General features: G+C 31.9%; 1 protein-coding gene across 5 annotated transcripts in view; it reads left to right on the forward strand.

Annotated features, from left to right (window-relative positions):
* The window catches only part of LOC143201994 (uncharacterized), a 195,764-nt gene that overhangs the window by 107,715 nt on the left and 67,936 nt on the right, over positions 1-20,113 (forward strand). For all 5 annotated transcript variants that reach the window (XM_076413256.1, XM_076413258.1, XM_076413259.1 and 2 more), the window contains exon 2: positions 14,019-15,028. In XM_076413256.1, the coding sequence (XP_076269371.1) occupies positions 14,033-15,028 (996 nt within the window). In that variant the 5' untranslated portion in view covers positions 14,019-14,032. The remainder of the gene's footprint in view (positions 1-14,018; positions 15,029-20,113) is intronic.

A 20,113-nucleotide genomic window follows, 5' to 3' on the forward strand; every position in this document is an offset into this window, starting at 1 on the left:
GTCAAGGTCACACGAAATGAATAACAACGCCGGCTTGTGTTGCAATGCTCGGATGTGGAACATAAATAGAAAAAATATCTGCAGGAAATCATGGAGTAGTACATGAAACGCGCTGCATAATTCTCTAACACAAGAATTTAATCGTCAGTGAAACAAATGAGTCACTCGTCACCATGTCGATCGTCGTGTGTTCGTTCTTTTTTTTTCTGCGCTCCAGCGTTCGGGCAAATCGCGCCCGAGGAAGACCATCCGTAAATAAACAAGTGTGTTACACAGAATCGTCGCCATTTACATAAAATTATTTCAAGGCCGCCGCGATGATTTACTTTTAACAGACTTCTTCTAATAGACTCGACATTAACGTTCTGATACACGCCGCTTCGCAATTGTTTATCTTTGAAATATTCAGTGATGATATAATTGCCTCTGTTCGATTGGTCTTTAACGCGTTTTATAGGAAAATGTTGTTAATAATTTTGAGATAACAGTGGTACCATTAAATTTAAATAATATATACTCTATCCAAAGTAGCAGTGAACTCTCGTCATCTCAATTTATGGCGTCAAAGCGTCGCAATGTTGTCTCATTTGGCATTCATATTGTCAGTATTCTACCATAATCGCACACCCAGGAAGTTTCATTCACTAGCTGTCACATTCTGATTCACTATTTAAGTCAATAACTGCTGCAAGTTGTTAATTTTCAATCTTCCACTGGTCCACAATTGCACCATTTGAAAATTTCTTCTTCTGTGTATCAGATGGTGTTCGTCCCAATCGAAGGATATTATTGTAAACAATCCTTTCAACATTTCGAAACAATTCTTGCTTGTATGTTTTTCTCGATCTGTATGTCTATTGTGGTTATTCTTTGCCACATCCCATAACAATTTTATTTGCTTAAATATGCAGTGATACGAAGGAGGACACTAACCCCTGTGAGTATACTACTAAAAGAGTAAATTTCATAAAACAATTAAACATTTCATTTATATTTACCCAGTGGAAGTTTGAAATACTTCAGACTTTAGCTTGGTCTTTTCAAAACTTAATATATGTTTTACAAGCCATTCCTTAATTACCAACCATTTGTTGGTATCTTTTTGTTGGATTCCTGTTTCTAGCATGAAGAACAATATATCTGAAATGAATTATTAAAAAATATTTTTTTTAATCATTGAATTATTACATTATTACTAGTCGCTACCGTCTAACCTACAATTTGCGATAATTTGCATAATAATATGCTTTTTGTCACTGCTGAATTTTTAATATATGCACCTCACTACACAACACTACACAAGATGAGATGGTTTGATTATTTTGAGTCTGTGTCCTGTTCTGGTGGTATCCAAAAGCTGCAATACTTCAATATTCTCATGAGAATGGAGTCTTTCCTCATGCCTCCTTGCACTTCTCTTGATTTCTTGTCTGACTGTGCGTATCTGAAGGTCTCGATGGTCCAAAATACCTCTCAGGATTTTGTTCTGAAAAATTGTATTTTATTTATATTACTCTTTGCAGAACATCCCCATAATTGAACTCCGTATGTCCATATAGGTTTCAGTATTTGCTTATATAATAACAAGTTATTATGTACTCATAATTATGATTTTCTTCCAATTCGCCATTTTCCTATATTTCAATTTCAGTTCTTTTCTTTTCTTCGTTATATGTTTCTTCCAGCGAAGTTTTGCATCAAGATTCATTCCGAGATATTTAGCGTTGTTGCTTTATGGAATGATAGTATTATTTAATGTTATTGGTGCCTGTACAGTCTGTTTATAGATGAACGCACATGTACAGATTTAAATTCATTAATTCTTATTTTCCAACTTGTGCTCAATTATTTATATTGTCACTTGCCTGTTGTAATTTTCGTGAGGCTTCTTCACTATTGTCTTCGACAGCTATAATCGCAGTATCATCAGCAAATGTAACCATCGTAAAAAATTATTATGATTTACAAAATCTAATGAAATGTTATTCTAACTTTTACCTTTTTTCCATCAACTTTTGTTGTCTTTATACTATTTTTATTCGCATGTTACCAAGAGTGGCCTAATGTTCCATTCTGAAGTAATTATGCCTTTTATAAATTCTATTCTTTTAAAAGCAATCTCTGGATGTTGCATTGGACCTCTTCCTGGGTTCTATTTATACTATTCAAATCGTATGTTTGTAACAGAGTTGGAAGTGATGACTTATATCCCTCAATTTTTGTACCAGAACATGCGTCCAATGCTTCAGTAATGTTGCAATGGAATGCAAGCGTTTAAAATATTAGGGCATGACTACCGATTTTTTCGAATAGCAATCGCTAGTAGATCCCCAAAGGAGATGGGTCCTGATTCTCTCCCCTAAAGCTCCCCATAATGGTTTAATTATGTTGAGGTCCGGCGATTGTATCGGCTATGCAAGACGTTTGATGGTATTCTGCTATTCCTCAAAACAAAACAAGGTATGGCTAGCAATATGCTAGTTACAGTAAGAACTTCAGTATTGCAGATGATGAGATATGAATTCGCAGTAATTCGGCTAATGGAACATGGTTCACTCTCAAACAGCTAAGACAATATTACTCAATGTTTAAAACTTCATAATCATGTGATTATTAAAAAAACTACTCATTATCGAACTACATTTCCTAATATGCAGCGCAAGAGATATATAAAAAAGAATAAAAACAACATCTTGTATAACAAATTAGTGTTAATAATGACGATTGCGGTTTTATAGTTGAGGTCTTTAACTGTTGATGTAATTCGTTCGTTCCCATGTCTAGCGCCCAATAATAACACAAATAGTTAATCAGCTATGATGAAGAATAATTCGATGGTGTCAAGAACTTCTGATTCCGTCGAGAGGTCAAGGGCCAAAAGCCAATCAGAGCGAAATTAGCATACAATGCGTTAGTGGACGATATTCAGGAGGCCTATCAAAATGTATTTGTGACATTCTTGGGTATAATGTACGATTTCTTTTAAAGTGACTTGACAAATATTCACTCGGATTGCCTTTCGCTTATTTGTGCAATAAAAAAATCTTAACGATTACAGAAATTCGATAGGAATTAGGAGGAATATGAACAATTAAACATGTTTTATGTTATTAAGAATTAGAATAATTGGTGTTGCTATCTATTAATAATTCAAGTTAAAACATATGTGTATTCGAACAAAACAACTTGGGCCACTTTAAAATAAAAAATACCGTACTTGTTGTCTTAAAATACTCGCCACCTGGCTTAGAATCAAATAAATTAGTTTATCAATCTATTACAAAGTCTTTAGGTACTTAGGAGTTTTAAATATCGGGTTGTATTAAAATACCAAACCAACTAGTATTCTAGAATTCTTCCGAGTCAGCCTAAATGAATAAGTTTTTGAGTATCCACAACTTTGATTTTATTGCATGGCCCTGACTTTACACCAAATAGTTTCTTTATTAATTCTGTTCAACAAAAGTATAAACCATCAATTAAGTAATTTAAATTTTTTATTCTGAACAACATATCATAAAATTCCTCATCTGCCAACAACAGAGGTTAACCTTCAATTATTAACGATTTTGTAGATCGAAAGGAAATGAAATTTCAAACCAAAGTCCTCATAGGAGATCATTATGAATTAGAATTGGTTCGTTTTATTTGAACATAGATTGTTGTTATAGAAGCAAAAAGGCGATCAAGTTAATTATCTTTATGATAACGTTGCAAAATCCGTGGAAATCTGCCTGGAAAACCATATCTCACCAGCCAGATTCACCACTCTTAGCTCCTTTTTACTACTTACTCCGGTAGATGACTTATGATCTGAATGGGCAAGTTCTGTTTTCTGTAACATAGGAAAAGTGTAACTGTCGATGGACAGTACGTATATAAAATATATTGTGCAAATTTCATTGAATCTTTTAGTTTCAAAATTTGATAATGATCATTTAGCATTTTGGGAAATAATTGATGTTAATCCCGAAATATAAAAAATAACCCTCGTGAAGAATTAAACTATAATTCTATAATAATTCTCTTAATAATCAATAATTTTTCAATTCAAGAAAAATAAATCAAATAAATATTAAATACAGTTCATCATATAAATTCCCAACCATTGTTCTCCCTTTTTATAGTGAATCATTGTTGATGCTTATATAAAGAAAAGTTTCCCAATATTTTCACCAAATATCTTCCAAATATTGTATAACTTGATTGCTTTCTATTAAATATAAATTATATTTGTAATTATTTCATGTATTTTAGTTATTAGCGCTGGTTTTATTATATTTCTAGACTGAACTCTATATAAAGGTACTGAATCATTCGTTTTATTAAAAACAATTGAAGACTTCGTGTATTTGTCTGAATCATCGTTATTTAGAATTTCTAAAATATGGCGTAAAATATTAAGAATGTCGATTTGCTCAGAATTTTTATTTTTTTGAATACATCTCGGATTTTTCTTATTTTGTACATATAACAGGTCAATTGAAAAGTCCTCGGCCTACCATAGTAAAACACATTTTTTGGCAAAATTAATTTTTTTCTTCAACATAATTCCCTTCAAGGGTGATACACTGATTATAGCGACCCTCCAACTTTTCGATACCATTTTTGTAGTACGATCTGTCCTTTGCTACAAAATAGTCCTCAGTTTTGTTGATCACCTCTTCATTCGACGAAAATTTCTTCCCAGCAAGCATTCTTTTGAGATCTGAGAACGGGAAATAGTCACTGGGGGCCAGATTTGGAGAATACGGTGGATGAGGAAGCAATTCGAAGCCCATTTCATGGATTTTTGACACGGTGCATTGTCTTGGTGAAGCAGCACTTTCTTTTTCTTCAAATACGGCCGTTTCTCGGCGATTTCGTCCTTCAAACGGTCCAATAACACTATGTAATAGTGGCTGTTGGTGGTCCTTCCTGTTTCAAGGTAGTCAATGAAAATTATTCCATTCGCATCCCAAAATACAGACGCCTTTACCCTGCCAGCCGACTGTTGCCTTTTCCCACGCTTTAGAGCGGGTTCATCAAGTGCAGTCCACTCGGATGATTGTAGATTGGACTTCGGAGTGAAATGATGGAGTCATGTTTTATCTATTATCACATATCGACGCACAAACTCGGATTTATTACGCTTGATCATCTTCAAACACTGCTCCGAATCATCAAGTCGTCCTTGGTTTTGGTGAAAAGTGAGCTCGCGCGGCACCCACTTTGCACAGAGCTTTCTCATACCCAAATATTCGTAAATGATATGATGTACACGTTCAGTTGATATCTTTAGAGTCTCTGCTATGTCATTCAGTTTTACGGTCATTCAAAATCATTTTTGTGGATTTTTAAAATGTTTTCGTCGGTAACAACTTCTTTTGGGCGTCCACTGCGTTCACCATCTTCGGGACTCATTTAACCACGTCTAAACTTCCAATCCTTAATGGTTGATTTTCCTGGGCAGTTATTTATTCCTTTTTATTCATATTTGCGCAATAGCAGAAGTTGCTTCACTCAAAATGTTATAATTCACAAACTAATGATCCAACAGCTATCAAATTTATACACGCAAAGATTCCCTCAAAAATGTAGGTTTAATTCTAGTATCGCCATCTATGTGTCAGGTTAGGGACTTTTCAATTTAACTGTTAAATAAAGTTGACATTGACGATATTAATGGTGTTGATTGCTTTAAATATTCAGAGTTAATTCAAGTTAATCTTTGCCGAGTTGACGTTAAAGATATCACTATCTGATACAAATATGACCTACTAACAGGAAAGTTATGTCAAGAATTTTATCTGTTAAGTACTGTTCAGTCATAAAAAATGAACAGTACTATATCAGAAATATGTCAAGTTAACTTGAAACACTTCAGGTCGTGTCCATTATTTCTTATCAATATTTCTTTTCGTTTAATATTTGGTCAACAAACATTTAATGATGCGGCGATTAAATACCGCTCATTTATTTTTAATCTGCTCAAATATGTCGTATTGTTGCATTATCTTGGTTTCTAGAAACTCCGTCAGCAATGTTTTTAAAGATTCTTTCGTAATTTTTGGTCGTTTATAACTTTTTCGTGTAAGAATCAAGCTCTATATTGTTTTGATTTATTTATTTGAAATACTGTGGGAATATAATGAACTATTTTTGAGATGACCTGATTCTTAAAACTGATGAACCAGATGTTTTAATAATCATCAGTTATTTAATAAAACAAAAATTACTATTTTTACAATTAATTAATGATGGTTAATTTGATTTAATAATTGTATTACATACAGTTTAGTTAGAATAAATTTTGAGAAAATAATCTTATATAGATTACTATAAGGTTGTGCATCTCTAATAATACTTGCTCGATGAAGCATTATGAACTAGATGTTTTAATAATCATCAGTTATTTAATAAATCAAAAATTACTATTTTTACAATTAATTAATGATGGTTAATTTGGTTTAATAATTGTATTACATACATTTTAGTTAGAATAAATTTTGAGAAAATAATCTTATATAGATTACTATAAGGTTGTGCATCTCTAATAATACTTGCTCGATGCATCTTAAACGTCCTTAGATTATTTTAGCTGTAAAAAAGTTAGAAAAAGAATAATTGAATCTAAATAAGGCTTCTTACCTTGGGTTCTACATGAATTAATATTGAAAAATGTATTAGAAAGTGCACCTAATACAAATATCTAACACTAAAAAGAGAAAAATAATTATTTTTAACAAAAAAATGAACCGACTTGAAAATAAATAAGGAACTCACTAAACAGTAAAAAGTAATCAAACTTACATTTTTAGTACAAAAAAAATGTTTTAAAATAAAATATGCACATAAATATTGTAATAACTAAATAAAAATAAACAAAAACCTTATTTCCCCTATATACTACATGTATTTCATATTCTCCTATATACACACAATTTAGCTTAATACCTACCTAAACCTATTTATATATTTACATTATTATTTTAGCTACTACCAAATGATAACTTTGAAGTCGGTGCCGAGCAACAAAAAACAGATTTGGTTTGTTCGTGATTTGATTTTATGTATATGTCACAATTATTTATTTTTTGAAGCCGGTTTAATTTTTTGTTAAAAATATTTATTTTTCTCTTTTTAGTGTTAGATATTTACTCAACAAATTACGCAGTTGTTATATTAAGTATTACAATAGCCCATGTAAAATTACAACCCGAAAGAGTAAAAATAGGAATAAAGAAACAATGATTGAAGATAAGGAAAGTTTGAGGCCCCGGAATCCGCTATCTAGTATAGGTGATTTGACAAATGTTCCAATCAAACTGGAACAAAAAAAGCTGCTGCCCTATTGGGATTTGAATCATCGAGCTCATAGTTACACCATAGAAACAGTTATCTACAACGTATCTACGAAGTCTTATATGATATGGTTAGTGCTTAAAAGCAAACTGAAGGGCTTTTGCACTGAACGACTTCCGATTTTCCGTCACAGTAGTTCAGCAATAACATTATACCCCAACATCTGATTATTTGAGATAAAAAATATAGGAAAACATTGTACGTTCTTCTGAAGTTTGAGGTTTCCCCTCTATCAAACCCCCCTTCCCCCTTCCCCCAACAGTAAAATCAGACATAAAAATCAGTTAATTGACGGAGAAATCGGCGAATATGGAAATATTCTGTAATATATAATATAATATTTAATATATAATAATAAGGAAATATATATACGGCCGAACATAGAACCTCCTGATTTTTTTGTTGTAGACCTGCATTACTAATTAAATTATGGTCATTCATTTAGATCGTTGGAAGCTAGAAGGTTATTAATGTTAAAAATAATTACGTGAATATATGAGATATATTAATGAGAAAGTTTGACAATAATTTTACAGTTATATTATAAACTAAAAAATATATCCTCCACCATTTTTTTTAATTGATTTTTTCTCATCTTCCTGGTTGACTAATTATACAATTTACCGTTTGGCTTGAATATTATTGTATTTTTCTTGCGTAGTATTACCCTTAATAAACCTTGACATATACAGACGAAACGGTACAAACCGAAACCCACAGAAATTAGAAAAGAAGACAAAATAACAGACAGAAATAAATTTGCATACGATTTGAATATTTAGATTAATTTTTCTTATCTTCCCATTAAATGTAATCATGCTGAAGGTGACGGTAATCATTCAATTTGGGTAATGAATTTGTGCAGGCTCTTTAAACTTGTTTGACCTTAAAGCTTTCATTCTCTATATTTTTGCATTAAATCTGTTCAAATGGGCAATATTTTATTTTGGGATGTTGGCTTGTCCATTTTAAGCGGACATTGTTTGTGAATATCGTGAAAAATTAGTAATGGTTACGCAGTTATTATTATCTTTTTTGAGAAAATAATCATATGTTGATATCACTGCCCAGCATTGGGCAAAATATTTAAAAAATTATCATAAAAAGTGCCAGTTAGCTCCAGTTTTGGACATATTACTAACGACACATTCATTGTCTGTCAACATGCAAAGAATTTAACTGTGTTTGATAGTCGTAGGCTACTGATATCATTTTTAAATGAAGATTTTTATAAATCAAAAGTAAACCATAGGTGCCACATATATATTTAAATGAATATTTAGTTATGTAATAGCAATGATTAATAAGTTTAAAGTTATGAAAGCCTGACAAGAATCCAAAAACACTAGAATTCTATTTTTCTCTATCTCCCCATATATAAGCTATATTCTATATGAAGAAAAAAACGAAAGAGTGAGAAATTCCAATTTTTTATTTGTTCATCAGAAATTTCTAAGCTGGAAATAGAAAATGAAGATAACATGGAATAGGAAGTAAAAGAACAAGAGATTCTGTGGCCATAATTTTGGAGAAAAAGATATTCAGCTTCAAAAGGTGGTTCAATGTCAGTTGACTTAGTCATTCGTGATTTGGATTTGTCAGTTGAGAAGGCAGAAATGTTAGGTTCAAAGTTAGAGTAATGAAATCTTCATTATAACTCAGTATAACATTGTATAATATTACTAGGTATAATATTACGACAGCTGATTTTAAGCGAATTTTAACACATTTTAATGAAAAAAAGTGGACATTCTTTCTTGAAATAATAATAGCCGGCTTGGTTGGCGCAGTGGTCAAGGCGACAGGACGGTCCTCCTACTGTTGCGATAGTCGCAGGTTCGAAACCTGCTGGAACACTGCTGTATTTTATGTTTGTGATTGTTCAAAAGACAAGAGCGCAAAATCCCACAAGGAAAATTGTTCTAGTTACGCCAGTAACCAGGCTGGGTAAGACCGGATGTCTTCCGGGGCGATTTCTAAGTTGGCCTCTCGCCAGTCGATAGGCTTAATGCCGATAACCTTGATTTGATGCCCACGTTAAACAGTAGGTCCAGATAAGCCCTGCGTGGTAAAAAGCAAACTTTAAAATTTAGCGAAAAGAATAATAATAAAAAATACTTAATAATTATATTTCCAAGTACCACATATCCATCCCTAATCTCATATAGTATCATTACAAAAACATATATTACGAGATATCGTTATGTAACAGCACAATGTTTGTAAAAAAAACTCCATAAAATAAGACGAAAAATCGTGGGTATTTTTAAGAAAAGTAATAACTCCATAATTAATGGCCAAAACTCATTCAGTCAGTAGGTCAACGTCCCACCAGGAGGAGCATCAGCTAAAAAAGTCCCACGTTTGGCTATTCGGCAATTTATTTTTAGGGACCCCCATATAATACATATTGTCATCGGTGGGACACACACACACACACACACACACACACAACTCGATTCAGCATTATATAACGGTCTCGCTAGCTCACACGGAAAAATGGTTCAGTTAGGCTGGGCAGAGTGGAAGATAATACGTTTTTCAGGGCCAAATTCCAACGGCGTGTAATTATTTTCGTAATAAACAGATGCGATTTGAACAGCCGCGGCACGCTGGCCAGTCGTCGGGATGGATAAAGCACCGACAGCGACAGGAAGATTCGAACGTTGCGATTATTTTCCCTTATTCGATGGCCGATCTATAAATATTTACGAGTTATCCTTAATATCCTTGTTAATCTAAATATGTACGTACGTCTTATTAGTTGGCCGGTCTTAACCTTCGCGAATCTTTGTACAGCAACGTCTTTTACGTAATGATGGCCATAATATATGTTAATGATTTCTTCTTTGCATATTTAATGATACTAATGGGTCCGTTGTGCAAGCTATGTCGAACAAAAACTAATAAATCGATTGCTACGTATAATAATCTAAATATTTATGTTTCAAATTAATTAACGCGTTAAATTTTAATGAGGTATATATACACAAAAAGGCAACATTTTAAACTGCAAGTTATCAGTGTTGATTCGTAAAAGGAACAACTGATAATAACTGAACATATAATTATATAATTTAAAAAAACACCTTTTGTACTATATAGTGGTGTAGTGAGGTATATTTATTGTATATTCTCATTCCATGTAAAAATTCCTTCTATATTTTCTCGCTGCTTAGTCTTGCTTCTACCGGAGGTTTTTCTTGCCTTCTGAAGTAATTCTCTGGTACATTCATCCCCGGTTCCATCAAAATGAATTGAAATGACGATTTCTTTTTATCAGATATATAACTAAATTATTTTTTAAGTTAAAATACTTAAATAGGTCACCCAACATTTGTCTTATCTCATTTATTTTTGGTCACAGGAAGTCACATGGAGAGATGCCCGACTGTCTAGGAGTTAAGTTGCCTTAATATTCACATGTTAGTGAAATTGTTATTTATGGTTCTTTTGCAACTCTTCTGATAATCTGGATGGAAGTCACTTTTTGTAATCTCGTACTAATAATGCTTTCGTACTAATAATTTCCTTTATTGTTTTGTAACTTTATCAAATATGTGCATTTGTTAATTTAATGAAATTAATTTAAAAATTGCAATAATATTTAAACAAATGTGGGTCATAATTTTAACTCATTTTTCTTATATTATAATAAATACCAACAATATTGTTATATATCCTCATATTTGACGAGAATAAATCAAAGAAACCATAATTGTGTTGATTTGTAACTTCGAAAATTATTTCAAAACCGAACTGTTAACACTGCGGTGTCTTCTTGACTTGAATATTGATACTAGAAAAATGTTGAATTATTTATTTTGTGCAATAACAAATAATCATTAATTCATGTTGACCGACTGCACTTTCTACTATTAGTTTAACATTTTTATATTAAATATCTTAGAAAGTATAATCTTGTCGTTCTATTCAGAACTCAAGTATATTATGTTTCTACAAATATAGTTATTATTTTAAGATCAATATTGTTTCTTTTATTTTTGATGATACATTTTGGGAACAACTTTTAAGACCATGAAGAATCTGTTAGTATGGCACAAACATTCAAAATACATACAAAAAAAAACGATTATTAATTGAAAAAATTAGATGAAAAGTCTCCAATCTGACCTTCCTCTTTTTGTAGACGAAAATCTATTGATATTTGTCCACAAAAAATGTTTTTTTTTTCTTACACTCACAGGAATGTTTCGTATAGAGGATAGATTGAATCATTGACGTCATTTATTAAGTATCTTGACAGACGTTCCATTTTCGACCTTTCTTTATTGTAAATGGCGATATTGCTAAGTATAAATATTTAACATTATGCGAGTAAATAATTTTGGGCAACTATTTAAATACAAATATCCGTGGTAGGCCAAATGTGTTGATACAAGAGTGTAATTTGCTCGAAAGACGTCCATATACGTCTGTTTGTTTTGATGTAGATACTTAACATTTTACCTACACAATTTCTCCTCCTTATTTTGTCATACAAAATGCAGTGAGAACGAACTGACATTTGGAATTGGTTGGTTTAATGCTAGTGAAGTACCAAATGTAAATTATCACACTTATCTACAGATAGAAAATGATGAACTATCATCACTATACGATCCCATAAGTGGAACAAATTAATAAAAGTCAATTTGTTTGAAAATTAAACAGAAAATGTAATGAGTTAGAAAATGCGATGGTGGGTAAAATATCACTCATGGCATAAGTCCCATAACATTGAGATTACATCCAATATCTGGGTATAATATCTACATGTATAGCAATTATTTTTGTAGAGATCTTAAACAAAAACATGTATTTTTATAATAAACTAACATTGCAACACAATTAACCGTTTTGGAAACAATTAATTATGTTAATATTAATAATAATATTACTATTTTGTATATTCCTCATTTTCATTTTTATTTATTTTTTTATTTTAACTCGAAATATTAATTATATATTAATGATCGTCGTAGGATGGATTGTGAATTAAGAAAGTTAGTAAATAGATATGTTAAAAAAATACCAGCAAACAGCAAGATGGTTAGAACATGAAGAGTGGCCAAAAATATATTACATGTACAATGGTGGGAAAGAAAAAGGAAGATCTGGATGATCATAAGATCTAGATAGTTAATAGAAAATAGGTAATAAGAAAAATGTTAAGTAAAGAGGGTTTGGAGGATAATGTGCAACAATAAAATAAAAATTGGACAGAGATTTTACAAGTATGAGATGATGTCTGACGTGATATAGTATAAGTTATATGATCCATCGTAAATCCACCGAAATTGATTGACAAACCTTATATCGCATATATAGCTAAATAAGTTATAACTGGTAAAATGTATTATAATATTATTAATTTCTACATATGAATTTATAAATAAGTATGCCTTGTTTTATTTTAAGTTTAAATTGGGGATAATTTTAGAAAAGTTTTTGTAACTCTGAAACTTATTTGATTGTAATATTTGGAAGGGTAATTAATTGAGATGGCGATAAAATAGTCAATTTCCATTTTTCATATTAGAATAACACAAACTTTACTGTACGTTGTAAATTACAAAATAATTCATTATAAAATTATTAGGTATAAAGGCAACAACGTTAGTTTTAAATTCAAACATGAGTGGTCTATGCTTAGAAATATACAATATTGTTTTTCTGAAAATATTAAATGTTTGATTTATAACCCCTGATTCTAACCACTTCAATCGTTAATGAATATTAAAACATTAGCAACGTAGCTCTAATTAGTAACATAATCAACACACTGAATAAGACAATGCTGAAACTCTATATTATGTCCTATTTTACGATAAAAATTATGAATTATAATTTTATTATTGTATAATTAAAATTATTTCATTGTAATTTTGTGGAAGAATGGAGCTTAACTAATATGGCTAATATAAGATGGTGATAAAAGTCAATTTTCTTTATATAAAGATTGCAAGCTAAATATTTTAATGAAAATATTATTTTTTTAGGCCAATAAAGTACAAAAAACTAATTGGGCTTAACTAATTGGGATTGTGAACAGAACAGTCAATTTTCATTATATAAAGACTGCAAGGTTTTTTTTTTGACGAAAATAGGATTTTTTATATTAAAGAAGAATAAAATATTGTTTATCCCAAAATATTACCGTTTGACATACACTGCTTGATTTTAACCACCCCAATTGTTAATAAATATTAAAATAATGGTAGAGTAGCTCTATTTAGCAACATAATTAGGTCAAAATAGGGCGACAGAATATAAAACAACGCTGAAATTCTACAATGTAATCTATTTTACGTAAAAATACTATGAATTGTTAATCAAGGTTATTATTAGGTATAATTTTGTAACTGATTTTATTTTGAAAAGTTATTCTGTTTGTAAAAATTATTAGATTGCAAGCGTTATCAACTGAAGTAGCGAGAAAAGTGTACATTTCCATTGAAAATATGATTTTTATATATAAAAATACTATTTTTACACAATATTAACCGTTTCATTTATATTGCTATGTTTCTAATCACCTTAATTATCAATAAATATTAAAATAAAGGTAGCGTAGTTCTAATTAACACCATAATCAGGTCAGAATAGAGCGCTAGAATATAAAACAACGCAGTAAGAGCCATGTGACCGATCGAGTTTATTTTTCCTTTCAGACGAGCGGGTTAGCATGTCAGTATCTTCGATGGTACATCGATCAGCTGGAGGCAGCCCGACCGTGCGCAACGCCGTGAGCGACGACGCTCTCTCCGAACCGTCGGCCGACGACGTCCCCGACGCCGTCGAAGACGCCGCCGAGCGGCCGGCCCGCGATCCGAACGGCACCGCCACCGCCGGACAGACGAAAGAGTTGCCCGACTGCAAGGTGCGCCGCAACTACACGTGCTCCGCCTGCGACTTCTTCACGCAGAACCCGCGCCAGTTCCTCTACCATTTGCGCGATGTGCACCGCGAGAAAATAAGAGTGTACGAGTGCCCGAACTGTCTGTACGCCTCCAAGCACTTTCAGAAACTGCTGCGACACTCGAAGATGGTGCACGGCACCAGCGAGGGCATGAGCGCCGCGGAAACGTCGCGAAAATCGCGTAAACGCTCCCTGGACGCGGAGGAGGAGGACGAGGTGCCGGTCGAGGAGGCGCCGCGAGATTCCGTTGATGACCAAGTGCCCGAAGAACCGGCGGCCGGCGAGGAGGAGGAACAACCGCCCGCCGAGGACGATCCGACCTTCAAGTGTTCGGTGTGCGTGTTCTCCAGCAGGAATCGAAGCCTGCTGAACAGGCACGAGCGCGAGGAGCACATCAAGACGAAGTTCTTCCGCTGCTCCAAGTGTACCTACGTGACGCACATCAAGGCGCGCTACACCAAACACGTCAAGTACCACTCGATGCCGATGATCAAGTGTGAGATGTGCGACTTCCGTACCCCGTACAAGTGGAACCTGGACAGGCACTGCAAGAACCACAACGGCAGAGGCGCTTTCCGATGTTCCGCCTGCAATTTCACCGCGGATATCAAGCAGAGCCTCACCGTGCACGAGATGAATCACCACGTGCCTCCAGTGGGGCAGGCGGCCGGCCTTGGTGTCGGACGGCGTCGTAACAAGGTTGGTGCCAGCGATACGACGGCGGCGGAAGAAAACGCGGCCAACAGTCAGGACCCTTCGCTGGTAAGTTTTTAAGTTATTTGTTTACGTCTCGGTGAGAAACCATCGAATAAACGCGGTTCCACCCGTAAAACCGGCGCGTCCTGACGTCATCCGCGGTGATTTACATATTAATGACATAATCCGAAACGGTTTACCAGTAAAGCACTCGTTTATTACGCTCATTAACACTCTTTTGCATCACTGTGTCTCGGTCTCGGTTCGAATTGAAGTTTTCATCCGTTACGCAACCAATCGCTAATTCTTTAAGCGTTTGTTAATTTAATTATTGTGTCATTGGATCAGAAAAAAAAAATTCAGGTTATTTATATAGTCTTCTACTGATGCACAAACCCTTTCCTTTTCATTTCGCCGTTAATGTTATTTACCTCTATTTATAAGTGATTTATCATTAATAACATGATACTAAACTCTTCATATCTTTAACACCTTTTTGCATCACCGTGTCTCTTTGCTTAATATAATTATTGTGTCATTGGAACAGAACGACAAAATTCAGTTTGTCTATATAATCTAGTGGTGACCAAACTGAGGCAGAACGCTTTTATTTTCGTCTGTTTAGTTAATTTTATTTTCAATTAGTATCATGATTGCACTTTAATGAATATTAGCTTTACCTAGTTTTTAGTACTGATTTTTTATCTAAGAAACCCAAGCAGTAATGTTATTACCTCTATTTATAAGTGATTTATCATTAATAACATGATACTAAACTCTTCATATCTCTAACACCTTTTTACCTAGTTTTTAGTACTGATTTTTTATCTAAGAAACCCAAGCAGTAATGTTATTACCTCTATTTATAAGTGATTTATCATTAATAACGCGATACTAAACTCTTCATATCTCTAACACCTTTTTGCATCACCGTGTCTCTGCTTAATATAATTATTGTGTCATGGACAGACGACAAAATTCAAGTTGTCTATATAGTCTAGTGGTGACCAAACTGATGCAGAATGCTTTTATTTGTTTTTATTAATTTTATTTTTAATTAGTTTCATGATTGTACTTTAATGAATATTAGCTTTACTTAGTTATTATTGTTGATTTTTTATATATAAAATCCAATCAATGAATGTTTTTTACGCATATTTTTTCGTGATTTACCATTAATAACGTAATTCTAAACTCTTCTTCTCAATTAACACTCTTTTGCATCACTGTGTCCCGGTCTCGGTTACACTTAAAATTTTCATCCATTACACAACCAATCGCTAATTCCTTAAGTGTTTTTAATATAATTATTGTGTCATTGGAACAGAACAACAAAATTCAGGTTATTTATACAGTTTGTTCGTGACCCAACTGATGCAGAATGCTTTTAGTTTGGTTTGTCTTAGTTAACTTTATTTTCATTATTGTAATTTCATGAATATTAGCTTTACATACTTTTTAGTACTGATTTTTATATAAAAAATATAAGTAATGAATATTTTTTACTTATATTTATTTGTGATTTATCATTAATAACATAATAATAAACTCATCATCTCATTAACCCTCTTTTACATCACTGGTCACACGAATTGAAATATTTTGGACCAATATTGATTCATTGCTCTGTTGTCCCATCACATATAAAATATGGAAACATTATAAATCACTTTTGTTGGGCAAAACTTGACCATTGACGTTAGATTTGAGCTGACACTGTCATTAACTACACAATATATCGCTAAATTTCGAATTGTCTACATATTTTTTACCATTGTGTTGATGATTATAATAATATACAAGACAGATCCAACAAAGGAAAAAATCAGCTTATTTATGCAGTTTGGTCGTGACCCGAATTATACAGAATATTCATTTTATTAGTTAATTTTTTAATAACACTCTTTGTATTGATGTTTTTCATATGGATTTTTGAACAATATACCTAAGGAGGAAATATGTTTTACATATAATTATTTATGTTATTTATAGAATCAGATATTAATTTCAATATAAAATGACTTTTCAGTTGTTAACACCGTCAAATAACATGTCCATCAACATTGTTTTACAGTGGGATGTCTTGATATAACTATATATCGCTTATATTTTTCGTTTAATACAATTATTCATTTAATACAATTGTACTATAATTGATACAAAAGAATAAAGATCGAGTTTTTTTCGAATACTTTTATTTTAAAATAGTTTCTTAATATTTGATGAATATTAAATTTATCTTGCTTTTGTATGATGTACAGTACATAATATTTAAATATGATGGCTCAGTTCCTTCATCATCTATCATTAAAAAACTGCTATTTTTAAGATTTTTTACACCACTGAATTTCGTTTTAATTCAAAACTGTCTCTAATTACGCTATATATTCCTAAAATAAATTAACCGTGTGCTTATTTTTCATATAATTATTGTTTCACTATTACAAAATACCAAAAAGTCTTAACAGAACAAAGAAAATGAAATATTTATGCAGTTTGGCCCTGACCCGACTTTGTAGACTTATTTCTATTAAAACTATATTTTTTTGTTATTTTCGTCATTGTATTATAATAGACGTTAATTTATATTGTGATTTATGCTGATTTTAGAGTTATAAAAGATATTGAAATTGTTAAGTGGATTTTTTCGTTATTATTTCGGTTTATGTTATGACTTAATATAATTACTTAATATGACTTAACCGAACATGACAAGGCAAAACTATTTACTAGTAAGGCACTCGTTTATTATGCTTATTAACACTCTGTACAACGCTGTATATCAGTTTAAATTAAATCTTTCATATATTGCAAGTTTATTATTTCATCTTGAAGGCTGGATAAATGTTGACAAAAAAGAACATATTTCTTATGAAATTCCTAATTAGCTTTTAGCATTAATTTCTAGGCGATTTTATATTAATATTTTATTAGAGTAGATCAGAAAATACCAGGATTGATACAGATGTACCATCAAAAGTGTAAATTAATTGGGATTATGCGTGCAGTTGGTTTGAGACCCGATTGTATTGAGTAAAATTATTTTTGATTATTTTTGTCATCATCAATGTCATCATGTTAAAAGTATAGATGATTGCATTATGAGAGCTCATGTATATTTTTATTTTCATCAATGCAGTTCACTGATGACTATGAATGATATTCACACATTCTTAGTGTTATTCCCTCTTTGACGCGATTAGTTCGAGGAATCGTCGCCGACGTCTTGTAATGTTCCAGCTTTTATTGGGAAACAAAAGCCAAATCATATTCGGGGTGGCTGACCTGGGCGATCATTGATCGATAACCTGGTTTGGAATCTCTGTCAATGATATTAGACGTTTCCTGTGACGTGGTCGTCAATATTTAAACAATATAAATATTTATGTTGATTGAGAATTTGATTGAAACATAATTGTGAATAATTTTGCTCCTATTTAGTATGTTTCAACATGTTAACAATAAAATAATCAACATCAAAAAGAACAACCTTTTATTTTAACATAACATATTTCACTTCATAAGATTATTATAGTGTTCAATTTTATTTCATTGGTATTTGCACTCACATTTATAAACAAACATAACAACCCTTTTCGTTCAATAAAAGAAGACTCTATCAATGTAAAATTGTCAGTCGACATTATCATTTCAGTTTTGAGCGAATGAAGTAACTGGTAAATATGACGTGCCTAAGCTAAATAAGTTGTCGGGAATTTTTAAAGATGGTAAATTTAGCGCTAAAGCAAACGAAAATCTTAGTCGAAAATTGAAAGGGTATGAAAACGTATAGTTCGAAACTGAAACCCAACTAAATCATTGTTATATATCGTTACAAATTAGAATGAACTAATTTAATGCATACAATTATTTGCAAAATTTATTTTTAACAAAGCTTTAATCCCTTATAGTAAAACAATGTTAGTACCAAAGAAAATGTTATATATTCCGGAATACATATAAACATTTTTCAACTCTTATTTATATTAAACATTTCCTGTGACATTATCGTTAAAATTAAGCAATGACACTGTAAATCGTGCAAATAATCTAATATAAACTGTCTGAAGTAGATTGATGTAACTATTTTCAAATATATTTATATTCTTTAATGTGGATTAGTTTTTCCCGCACTTAAAATAATCGCAACGAAGATTCAATATTTACCACAGTTACCAAAAATTAAAGTGCGTAGAGTTTTAATTTAAAAAAAATACAAAAAAATTGAACCGACTTCAAAAAATAAATAAAGAACCCACTAAAAAGTAAAAAATAATGAAACTTAGATTACTAACACAAAAAAAACGTTTTAATGAAGTATGTAAATAATAATCGTTGTAATAACTAAACAAAAATAAACCAAAACCTTATTTAGCATATTTACTACACGTATTTTATATTCTACTATATACACACAATTTAGCTTAATACCTACCTAACCTTATTTATCTATTTACAATATTATTGTAACTACTACCAACTGATAACTTTGAAGTCGGTGCCGAGCAAGAAATTAGATTTGTTTTGTCCGTAATTTAATGTTGTGTATATGTCACAAACTTATATTATTATTTTTGTATTGTTTGGGCTCGGCACTGACTTCAAGCTGAGCAATAATATTATACACAAATATCTGATTATTTTAGATAAAAAAATATGTGAAAATTTTGTGCGTGCCTTTGAGATTTGAGGGTTTCCCTCGATTTTCCCGGATCTGATGTTGATACGGTTCTAATGGGACCACCTCAAAAGTGCACTCTTTCGAACAAAAAAATTCTTTTGAGTATCGGTCTATAACCGACGGGGAAATCGACGAGCATACATTAAAAAAAATACAGCTGAACATAGAACCTCCTCCTTTCTTGAAGTCGATTAAAAAGTATCAACTCGATGTGTTTTTTTATAAATTAAACGGTACGTCTCACTGTAGGGACTGTGGCCATGAATTTCTAAAATATACTTTTGACGATAAAAGTTCTAAAACCCATAAATAAAACCACGCGTAAGAGTGAGTTCTATACGACTTAAACGACGAAAATAAATAAATATTCTTCGCGGCGTTATATGCTTAACCTATAAAACTAGATGATATTTTATATATATATGTCATATCTGTTTATGTTTATTCTTGATATATGGTAACTGGGTTAT

This window comes from Rhynchophorus ferrugineus, unplaced genomic scaffold (genome assembly GCF_030347505.1).
Source record: "Rhynchophorus ferrugineus isolate W39M unplaced genomic scaffold, kcgeb_rfMv2 rfM9, whole genome shotgun sequence".
Lineage (NCBI taxonomy): Eukaryota > Metazoa > Arthropoda > Insecta > Coleoptera > Curculionidae > Rhynchophorus > Rhynchophorus ferrugineus.